The following is a 12,305-nucleotide window of genomic DNA, read 5'->3' on the forward strand; positions in this document are numbered from 1 at the left end:
AAAAACAACCATGTAGGTTTCTTCATAATGCAAAGTTATGATGACAGCCTTCAGAAGTAGGATTAGGATGATTAAGACTGACAGAGCCGAGTTTATGAAATGATGAGTCAGAACCCAAAGTGGGTCACAGGTGTATTTTTATCACTTGTTGTTCTACACTTACTGTAACAAGGACATCCATTTAATGTATCAGAGGTAATTTATCCTTTTAAGACACTTTTTTTCTCCCCCTTTTCAGGTTTTCTCCCAAAAATATCGTTCCAACAGTTTAAATTACACAGCATAGCATTTTCCAAGCGTACTTCATGCAAAATAGAAAATCATTGTATGATCAGTTGCATCCTAAATAATAAGACAAATATATTGTCAATGAATGTTGGTATTTACTGCAAAGCATAGTGTGAGTTTTACCTTATTAGCACTTATTAGTTTATGTGGCATTTGCTGTGTTTTGTTCTGTTTTCCAACATTTATCATTATAGCGAAGGCAGCTATGATTTAATTTAATGTCTTCCTACAACATTTCTTGGACACCATCAGTTACACACACATGAAACTATGAAAACTGCAAAACTACTCAGTACTCTGTGACACTATAATCACTCTTTTTTGCTATTAAAACATAATTACATTGCCAATTAATGTTTTCTCATGTTACTTAAATGTAAAAGAATATGCATAATCAACACTGATTTGAGATGGTTCACTGTAGTTGAGCTTTCAGTACCTCTGCCCTCCTGCGGAGCTCCGTCTTCAGGACGCACCCCAGGGTGAAGGTGGTGGCCCCGGCGACTGTGGCACACCAGGACAGGAGCCACAGTCCCTGGGCGAGCTTCACCCTTTTCTCAAAGGGGAACTTCATCTTCATCACCACCATGGTTGCAGCGCAGGAATGTGAGCCTCACCGGGGGAATAGGGGAAGGAGAGCGACGAGGCGACGAGGGACGGTGCTGTGATTTGTCTGCAAGACAGGAGGAGAGGTGAGAGGCTGGACTCCAGAGGCTTAGAGAGGAAGGTGACAGAAATGAAACACTGAATTAGAAAAGTATACGAGTAGCAACAGTGCGAGCACAATTAAAACACAATAACAACAAGAAAAAAAACAAGAAAAAGTCACAAGACGTCACTGGATAGTCCTTGAAGAATAAAGCTGTGAAGGTTTACGTCTCAAGTGGTGCATCTTTAATTAAACATTGTGCCAAAGTTCACCTTATTTTTATGCCCAAAAACTGCTGAAAAAAAGTCCAGTTAGCTCCACCGAGCACTGTGCACCGTCCAGTGTGCCACACAGTGGATTTGGCACACTGGATTTGGCAAACCTGGATGCGTCTTATCACTAATGCCCACCTATCCTATTAAACTGGCCTGAGGATCCAGGCCATTGTCTGCTCAGCAGCCATCGCTCATACACAGGGACACGGATGACAAAGTAAATTGGAGCTGACAGGGAGGTGGATATTATTAGTATGCAAGTCGTTATCTGTGTCACACACAAGCTCACCTGCACACGTGAACCTGAATAAAATTCAAGATCAAGGAAAGATGAGAAAAATAGGCATGAAATATAAATGAGATGTGTATTCTTATCAATTATACTTCAAAGTTCTTCATTTTCAAACTGTTTGTTTCCAGTGTGTTTCTGCAGTCAGTGAATAAAGTCCCACTGATGAAAGTCCTCTTTAGATAAAGCAGAAAGGAACGTGTGGTGGCAAACAGACAACATGTGGATTGTCCTGTGATGCTCATGACAAGTCCAGAGGGATAAAGATAGCATAATGTTGGGTTGTCTGCAGAATTTATGGACGTTTCAGGCAGAATGTAAGTGAAGGCATTGCTTTTAAATTGAGCTGCAGTGCATACAACAATACATGAACACATCAGTGTTCAAAGCGACTTCAGGAACCTTCCCACTGCTACAGTCAGCACAGATAATGGCGGTCTACAGTTCAGCATTACCAAAGTCCTTCGAGGCCACTCTCATCTCTCTCCTGGTAACACCCCGAGGAAGTTATTTTGAGCTGATAAGACCAGGCTCCTGTCGAAATGACTGTAAAGAGAGCTCTGACTGCAACTGCACCGATCACTCAGACACAAAAACTGCACCTATAGAATCACCAATCACATCGTATATTAAAAAAAAAGGCTTTAAAAGTTGAATTCTTGCTCAGAAATGAGGTTTGAAAAGTGTTTTTGCTTGCTAGTTTCTTCTCCTCTGCTTAGTAATACGCTTAAATTCAGCGGGTCGTCTCGTCTGATCTGAGGTCGTAGTCGTAGGCAGTATCCGTGGCCTACGATTACGTTATACGACATATGTGTACAGTTTCACGACACCATGTTTGAATTAGTGCAACATGATTGGCTGGATGTTTTCAAGCTTGACTGGGAATAAATCAGACGCTTGACCTTTTCGGGGAGGAGCGGGACACGTGTCATCTATCTGTGGCATCAGAGGATTCTTCCAAAGGCTATTCAGGACTCTTTAAGTGTTGCGTCGCTCCTGTATAACGTCTTTGCAACAAAACTAAACTTGTACAAAGAGAGAGGTTATTCCAGATCACTGACTGTCGTTAGCCAAGGCCTAGCACGACAGCAGAAAACAGCATCATTTATCCCAGAATTTCCACAAAAAGTTCTAAATAAATACAAAAAAAGAGATTGGAAGTGGTATGTGGGTAGAATTAAACTATAAAACTGAACAGTTTCTAATGCAGGAGACATAAACAGGAGTCGTTAGCCTAGCTAGCTGGCAGCCCTGTGAGGTATAGCGGTGCTTTAAGCTAAATGCTAACTTTAGCATACTAAGACGCTCACATGACAATGCTAACATTTTTATGTTTAGCACGTGTGTTTACCAAAACAGTCTATAAGGACTTTGGAAAAAGTATGTTGCTAACATTTACTGAGTAGCGCTAAACACAAATTTACAGCTGAGACTTATGGAAATGTCATTAGCTTTGGCAAAAACAAAATATAAATTTAGATATAGCGCTACATTAGAAAGGGCTCACCAAAGTTATTTAAACTGATCTCAAGGGGGACAGATTTAGATGCTTCATTGCCTATTTAAATTGATTTGGACTCTACATATGGACACACCAACATACAGGAACCAATACTAGGTATGTATAATTAAAGGTACATGTAATTATATAAGTTTATTATATAACCTGATCCATTCTGTGGTGACCAAACACCCTGTTTACCCAGAACATGTCCTGTTTTTGTGTCATGTCCTCACCGTCCTGGTTGTTTTTTATAAAGTGATGAAAAAGTCCTGGTTTTCATTGTTTTTCATTGGGCAGACATTATTTCTATCATTATTTCATGTCATAATAAAACATGTCGGGTAACCTCTGAGAATCTGAATTTGTGTCTTTGGTTATAGGTAGTATTTGGTAATATCACAATTTTCTATCCGTACAGAGGAGGCATACTTTAAATGTGTCGAAATCATAAGGCATCTTCGAGTATCATTTGAGGATCTCATTGCCAGGCCGAGTGTCCTGGTTTTCGGCAATCAAAATATGGTTACCCGAGCAGGTATTGAAGTTTTAGTTGACAAACCTTGATCGGTAAACCCATCATCATCATCATCATTAAGATTCATCCTCATTATCTGTTCAACGTTCATGTCATTCCAAACTTGGGTCCCACCTGTACATGAATCCAATTTATTTTAATAAATATACGTAGCTACAAATAATTTTTTCTGTCCATTGTCCGGTTCCGTACAACACATGCATAAAAGAGTAGTCGATCCTTGTGACACCACGACCGCGGCTCTGATCCCTGGATAACCCTCCTAGACACCCGGCTTCCCACCATCACAGCCCCCCTTTAAGGAGGAGGGCTCAGACTTTCCAGACTCCGTCAGTTCTGTCTGCTGAACAAGTGGTGTGTCATCAAAAAACCATGTGTCAAAGGCTTTCTAAGTTTAGTTCACCGCAGAACATTCTCCACTTTCTAATAATGTCCTCTGCCATTCACCTCAAATTTACAGAACTCCTACTTACAGCAGCGTCTGTCTACTTTCTCAGGAGAAGCTGATCAGAAAAAAAACAAATGTATGCGGTTAAAATGACGTTTTGCTGTTTCTTCAGGTGGTTTATTAGCTGTTATATGGACAGAGTTACATGCATTTGTTTTGCCAAGTTATCATAACAAGAGGAAAAAAGTCATACATAATATAAGATAACACTTTTGTATATGCACATAAAGCTATTTTATAATTACATTTGTAAGCATACTTTTTGTTATATATATATTTTACAACAGGAAAATCAATTGGTAGGAAAACTGGAAAATACTATTTTGGCACATTTACATTTTTAGAACACTTATAATTCAAAGCATCAGACATTCAGTTCGCATAACTGGGGCTACTTCTGCTAAAAGTACAACTTATATGAATACATAATGCCTCTTGCAGTAAAGCAAACAAAACTTTAAAAAATATTTTGCTCAGATGAGAAAAGAGGAAAGGAGCTATGTCTACTTATATATGCATCTATGCAACAAAAATACACATTTACATTTTACCATTAAATGAACAAATATAAGCTTTATTTTTTTAAACTACACACATATTTCATTCTGCCTCCGATTACACTGAGCCAATGTCTGCTATGTTAATCATAAATAAGTGGTTAAAACTGTGAGTATAGGGAGCCCACTGTGCCGTTTGAAAAGTGGTAATGTCAGGCTATCAAAGTAAATTCAGTAAATTATGGTTTAAATTCTACGGTTAAGTCCCGTCAAGCTACACGTGAGCCGGGCCGAACCACTGACAAAGAGCTTCATTCAGTCCTCCACAGTGAATAAACATCAAATTATGATTTCAGACACAGTAAGCTTCATGTCACAGCTTTGTTCGCTCGTCTTTCAGCACCTCGTCTGGAATCCCTCCGGTCCAGCCGTGCACCTCAGCCCGGCCCAGCTCTCTTCCTTCACCGGACTGCGGGTCACATATGAAGTGGTTGAGCATCCGCTCGGCCGACTGCAGGCTGGCCAGGCTGTTGTCCGACTCAGAAGCCCTGCTGTCCCTGTTGTTGCTTGTTCTCCAGTGATGAATGATCTCGTTATCCGAATCCACGATAGCTTCGTCTCCTGGGTGGTGCAGGTTCATCATGGCCTCCGTGCCTCTCAGCTCTTTCTGCATGTGATGGCGTGCCAGAGGGATTTCCTCCAGGCTAGCTGACCGGATCAGGATGGCAGACCCCAGGCTTGGGCTTGTTGTGATCCTGTAGCTTCCCTCTCCCTTTATGCTATCAGACAGGTTCTTGAAACCGGAAGGGCAAGAGTTAGTGTGGGATGTTGATAAGATCTCATTGTGGATGGTGAACTGGAAATGAGGTATCTGCATGGGGCACGGAGAGAGTCGTCTGGTAATCTCCTCGCCTCCTGACTCGCTGTCTTTGTCCAGGTCTCCTTCCTGGTGTCTCCATGTCTGACCTCTGCTTGATCCTGTCAGTATTAACCGTGGCGTCTCCTCTCCCATCTCTGACCAGTCAGATTCCTCCTCCTCTGGAACCGAACCCAGAAGTTGCTCCTGCCCGGCGGCTTTGGCCTTTCCACAGTTATGGCTGTCCATGAACTCAGCAGGAGGCGGTGCGATGGGGAGAACCATCTGATCGATGGCATCGTCTGGCTGAAAATGAAGGTTGGGTTCGTGTGGCACTGATGTTACCTGCAGTAAGCAGATGTAACAGAGTAATCATGTGATTGTATATGATGCAAAGTCTAAAGAGTCTGGTCCATATATTCTTGCCCATAGAGGCTAAACCAAGTCACAAGAAATACCCAAATATTTGTGAGTCATTGTAATGGTGGCACTGACTGTATATAAAGGATGGATATAGCCTCAGCTAATGCAGAAGTGCCTTAATCTTGCATTTTTCCTAACAGCCAGCAGGGGGCAGCTCCTCTGGTGGCAAAAACAAGTCGGATTACATAGAAGTTTACCTTACTGCTCACTTGATTTGTCACCTCTGTAAACATTTTCCTGGAGAGTTTATGGTCTCAATTGATAGTTTCAGTTTCTTTTTAATACAGTATAGTATTCATTTTGTAAATTATTGTCCCATTTATCAGCCAGACAGGTGATAAAAAGCGATATGTTTGAGGGTGTGGCTACCTTGTGATTGAAAAGTCTCACTGTGTCTTTGAGTGTTCAGTCAGATACAGTTTGTGAGCTTTGAAGAATTTGGTTCAAGATCCCCTGTTTGCTCTTTTGAAACCCGACATAAAGAGCAAAAAGGCGGATCTGAGCGGCTAAATTCCAAACTCGAGGCTTCACAGTTCACAAACCGACGTGCTTTGGATTTAAAGAGGAAAATAAAAAAAAATCTTACATTGAATGCTTCCATGTTGTTGGCAAATTTTGTAGCAGAAAGCTGCTCGGTCAGCTCTGAAATACGCCGGTTCAGCCTCTCGCGCTCTCCTTCCATGTTCTGAGCCTGACACAGAAAGTGTAGGAAGAGCAGTTATTGTGACAGAAATACCTTTAGTAAGATCGACACCTCAAAGATTCCCTCTGGTGGAAATCAAGTGTTTCCTCTTGCTGTCTGTACAGTGTTTTTCATGAGCTGAGCATTCACACTAACAGCTGTATACCTGTGACTGTCTAAAAAACACAAACTCAGACTTGTAGAGTTTTACACTTAACAAACCCAAACAACTCATCCTGTCAAATTGCAGGGTTGGGCTTTCTGTATCATTATTCTTTTTCAGACTTAGTTTTCGGTTTAAATCTGTGTGGCTGAATTCCTCGAATCTCACTTCTCACTGTGCAGTGTAGAGCAATTTTACAGTGTCGTTGGTAAGCTGGTGTGCTGGAGCTGCAGTGAGTGGGCAGAGAGGCTAGAGAATTCACAGATCTGTGCATCATAAAGAAAGCAACTGTGTAGATAGACATCGAAAGGCAGGAAGGGACTATTTTCATCGAAAAATATGTCATTAGGGGTTTGATCAACGACTGTTGGGTACCAGCACTGAATATACAGGAACAATTCAACTATAAATTTCCACCAAATCTGCCAACTCCCAAAGCCATGCCACCATTTCAAACTGCCTTTCTCTGGATGCAAAATAACTTTCTTAAACTTAACACCAGTAAATCTGACGTCCTCATCATTGGTCCTGATTCCCTCACCTCTACAGTTAAAGACTTCCATCTTTCATTTGATAACTCCTCCTTGTCACCTTCGACCCATTTCCGAAACCTCAACATCATATTCAGCCTTCCATCATCTAAAAACCATCGCCCACCTCCGCCCCTCTCTCTCCCTCCTCGCAGCAGAAACCCTCATTCATGCCTTCATTACACTGACCACTGTAATAACATCCTTTTTGGTACCACCACCATCATCCTCAGTAGACTAGAGTACATCCAAAACTCTGCCGCCCGCCTCCTCACCCACATCACCCCTATCCTTCAAAACCTTCACTGGCTTCCCATCCCATACCGCATCAAATTGAAAATCTTTCCACTCACCCATAAAGCGCTCCATAACCAGGCCCCCTCTCACCTCAAAGACATGCTCCACCCTTCATGTACCCTCCGCTCCTCTAATGCTAACTTCCTAATGGTTCCCAGGACCAAGCACCCAACCTGGGGGATCAGGCCTTCTCTGTCCCCATCCTCTGGAACTCTCTCCCACAACACATCCGTGACACCAGCAATTTTCAAATCCAAACTAAAAACTCACCTGCTTCGCTTTGCTTTTCTCACTTAAACCTTTATCTTGATATCTTGTCTTGTTTTGTTTTTACCTGCTTGCTTGTATTTCTGCATAGTCTGCTTTTGTATTAGTTGCTTTTATTGTTCTTTTATCCTGTAAGGCGTCTTTGAGTTTTTGAAAAGGGCTATACAAATAAAATGAATGATTATTATTGTTATTAATAGCCAACCCTGCATTACTTTAACATGCTCATTACTCTAAATCCCTCACACCACCTGCTTACTATTGCTTAGCGCTTGGTGTATAATATAATGCCCTAGTTGTGTAATTTTCAAGATTATTATAGATTCATAGAGGAAGCAAGAATGTACAATTACATCTTAGCCATTTTAAGGACGGAAGGGTTTGTTTTTCTTTTTTAGAGAGAAAATTCTGATACACAGAGACGAGTTTTTAGGGGTCAAATCAATGAGAGGGACTTTCACCAAAGTTTCTAATAATCAGGTAATTAACATTTTGTGCAAAACATAAAGCAGTACTCAATATCTCACCACTGAGTGAAGCTTTTGCTCTAGAATATTATTGGTCTGTTGTGTGGAGGAGTAGTTTTCATGCAGCCTAAAAGAAGAGAAAGAAGAACAGTTACTCAGCTATAGTTTGGTATATTGTACATGTTATATGTAACATGAGATCAATTGGTACAGTCATGCAGATCATCAATTGCAGGTATCTTGTTGAAAGGGCCTCACCTTTTAAATCTGTCCGTGAGGTTGCTGAGCTCCAAGCGTGTCCTCTGAAGTTCTGCCTCCAGCAGCTTTTGGCTGCTCATGAATTCCTCTCCTAAACACTCCATCCTCACTGCTGTCTTCAGCAGACTTTGCTGCAGACCTTCATTTTGCTCCTGTAGTATCCTGTCAGGACAGATACACAGTTTTGTCCAATCATGTCATTTTTAAAAAATGTTTTCAATGATATTTACACCCAAAGCAGCTTTGAAGATGCATTTAGTCATTTAATGTTCACAAACCATCACCATCTCTTGAGCTATGACTTTGACCAGTTAGCAAAGCCGAAAGAAAACATTGCACTTACATGATTCTGCCCAGCTCCTGTGTTTTATCCTGCTTTGAAAAAAGAAAGAAAAAAAACCCTTCATCAGAAAAACAGCATTCAAAAGCTTCTATTGATGAAGCCCAAAGAAAAAAGTGAAAAAAAACAAGCTATAAAAAATGTTAAAGAACAAAGAACATCAGCTCGAAATGTCAAATTGATTACCATTAGTTTGTGAAGAATAACTAATCTATTGTTCTGTAATGAACAATCTATTGTCCACCATGACATGCACGCTGTTGCCCAAATCAATAGCAGAGGAAATGAATGGGACATCATTACATAACCGGCTAATGAAGCACATAAAACACTAGCAGCTATGGCCCTGCCAATTATTTTTTAATGAGCATACTGTAATAGCAGATTTAATGAATGAGTATAGTGCCGTACTTTATGTAATGACGGGCCAAGGAAGCTTGTCCGTTCCTCATCCTGACTGGAGGGGCTGCTGATGTTCCTGGGGGAATCTGGCTTTCTGGGAAGAGGCTCTGGCTGCCTGTGTGAAGGTGGACTGCCAGCAGAGTGCCCCTTTACATGAGTGTGGCTGTCATCGAGGCCATCATGGTCAAGAAGATTATCTTTGGACTGGGACTGGTTGAGATGTGATTCAGAGTGATGTCCATGGTGATGCAGATGGCCTGAACCATGGTGGTCTCCATGGTGATGATGATGGCTTGGACTGTGGTGGTCTCCGTGGTGATGTTCATGAACTTTGCTGTGGTGGTCTCCATGGTGATGGTGATGGCCAGGACTGTGGTGGTCTCCGTGGTGNGGACTGTGGTGGTCTCCGTGGTGATGTTCATGAACTTTGCTGTGGTGGTCTCCATGGTGATGGTGATGGCCAGGACTGTGGTGGTCTCCGTGGTGATGTTCATTAGCTTCGCTGTGGTGGTTTCCATGGTGATGCTGGTGGCTTGGACTGCGGTGGTTTCCATGGTGATGTTCATGTGCTTCACTGTGGTGGTCTCCATGATGATGCTGATGGCCGGGGCTGTGGTGGTCTCCATGGTGATGCCGATGGCCTGGGCTGTGGTGGTCTCCGTGGTGATGCTGATGAGACTCACTATGGTGGTTTCCATGGTGATGCTGATTAGCATCAGTGTGTTGGTCTCCATGATGATGATGTGATTCACCATGGTGGTCACTATGGTGATGCTGATGAGCTTCAGTATGGTGATCTTCTTGGGGATGGTGATGGCCCGGACTATGGTGGTCTCCATGGTGATGCTGATGAGATTCACTGTGGTGGTCTCCATGGTGATGCTGATGAGATTCACTGTGGTGGTCTACATGGTGATGCAGATGTTTTGGGCTTGGGTGATCTCCGTGGTCACTGGTTAGGCTGTGGTGTCCATGGTGATGTGGTGTTGTAGGGCGTGAGTTTGGGTTGCTGCTGTGGTGGTGACCTGAACTCTGGTTATTTCCAAGGTGATGTGGTGTAGTGTGGTAACCATCATGATGATGGGTTGGATCATGGTGATCTCCATGATGATAAACATGGTCATGGTGGTCTTCGAGGTGACAGTGAGGAGCATGGCCATGGTTCTCTCCATGGTGATGGTGATGACCATGGCTATGGTTCTCTCCATGGTGATGGTGATGACCATGGCTATGGTTCTCTCCATGGTGATGGTGATGAGCATGGCCATGGTGGTCTCCATGGTGATGGTGATGATCATGGCCATGGTTCTCTCCATGGTGATGGTGATGAGCATAGCAGTCTCCATGATGAGGGTCTCCATAGCTATGATGATGTGATGTGTTGTGGTGACCTCTGTGGTGATCTCCGTGTTGATGGACAGGACTGTGTTGGTGTCTGTGGTGGTGGTGATGAGTTGGGGTATGGTGATCTCTGTGGTGGTGATGATCATGACTTGTGCTGTTGCAGTCTTCAAGGTGGCAGTGACTACGGGAAGGCGAACGGGAGAAATGCTGAGAAGTTTGAGAAGATGACTGACGTCTATTTGAACAGCTAATATCATTGCAGCTTTTAGGCCTGTGATACGATTGATGGGGTGATTCTGAAGAATGGCGACTGCTACGGTGGAAACTTCTCGAGTGCGAAAGTCGAGAAGAGTGGGAACGCTTGCTTGTATGGGAGTGCTGGCTGGAGCTAACTGAGTCAACACTGGCAGGCCGACTTCTCAGCTTTTTAGGTTTCTCAGTGCAGCTGTCTGTCATCCTGGATCTAAGAGAGGCCTGTCCTGGACTGCTGGGTCTTTGAGCATCTGTAACGCCAAGAGTGGTGAGTCTCATCGGGCTGAGTACCTGCCGAGTGATCTCATTAAGGAAAGCAGAAAATTTCATTTTTTCTTTCATTAAATTCTTCCTGGCTTCAGTTTTCCTCTTCTCCTGCTCGCCTTCATCCTCATTTTCATGCATTTCTCTGTCTTTGGGTGTGGTGAGAGCCTCCATTGATTTGGCTTTGCGGAAACTTCCATCGTTCCCCGTGTTTCTTGTAATCCTCTTTGTGCTCTTTAGGGTTCCCTGGGTGGAGCCACTGTGGGAGGACTTGCCTTTCGCATGTTTCTCTTTGGCAGATGACCTGCCTGGATGACCTCTTTTGTTAATCAGCGGGGCTGTGTCTTCTCCTTCTTCTGAGTGCTCGTGTTTCCCAGTAATGTCAGTACAAGACCTTGAATGCCGCGGCTTCCTAAGAGAATATCTGTCTAAACTCTCACTGCTGCTGTCTGAAGACAGGCTAGAAGAAGAGGTAGATGTTGCAGAAGAGGAAGAAAATGAAGAGGAGGAAGAAGAAGAAGAAGAAGCGGAAGAGGAGGGTGTTGACGAAGAGGAAGAGGAGGAGGATGAATAGGAAGCTGTTGAGGAAGTGTCTGAAACAGAAACACGATGATGGCTTTGCTTGCGGTGGAAATGGTGAGAGTGAGACGGATGATTCTTGTCATTGTCACTCTGATGTCGATGGTTGGGGCGATGATCACTGAGGATGCTGTCATCTGCTGTTGAATGAGTGCTATTACAAAAAGAAAACATTGTTAAACATTTGTATTTTAAACCCAAGTGGTGGTTATAATGATTCAGAGAACTGGCTTATAATAACAAAAAAAAAAAAGACTCACTCATGACTGTCTTCTGACTGGTGGTGGTAGTGGCGATGACGATGTCCTTGGTTTGGGTGATGGTGCTTCATTTGCTTGGACCCAGCAGTCTTTTCATGCTTGTGTTCTTTTTCTCTGCGCTCACACATTTCAGTCTTGTGACCTTTGACACCTCTGGTGTCCTGATGAGGATGAACAGGTCTGAAATAATTCTCCATCAACTGCTGATGCAGCCGAGAGTCGTCCTCAGAAACTGGTACAATATCAGTCCCTGTGGACATATTTGCACTTTTAAAAACTTTGGTACATAAATCACTGTGTCTTGACTTTCTATTTAGAAAATTTGCACAAAAATTGTAAACAGCAATACTTAGATTTCACATTTATTACTATTATGGCAGTTAATTAGAGAAAACCATGAAATTGATAAAAAATATTCATAAAACTGTTGTAGCTG

General features: G+C 42.8%; 1 protein-coding gene across 1 annotated transcript in view; it reads right to left on the minus strand.

Annotated features, from left to right (window-relative positions):
• rom1a (retinal outer segment membrane protein 1a) overlaps nt 1-877 on the minus strand; it is a 6,671-nt gene extending 5,794 nt beyond the window's left edge. The window contains exon 1 of the mRNA XM_008286069.1: nt 728-877. Coding sequence (XP_008284291.1) covers nt 728-877 — 150 coding nt within the window. The remainder of the gene's footprint in view (nt 1-727) is intronic.
• Between the last annotated feature and the right edge of the window lie 11,428 nt (nt 878-12,305).

This window comes from Stegastes partitus, unplaced genomic scaffold (genome assembly GCF_000690725.1).
Source record: "Stegastes partitus isolate 25-593 unplaced genomic scaffold, Stegastes_partitus-1.0.2 Scaffold430, whole genome shotgun sequence".
Classification (NCBI taxonomy): Eukaryota; Metazoa; Chordata; class Actinopteri; family Pomacentridae; genus Stegastes; species Stegastes partitus.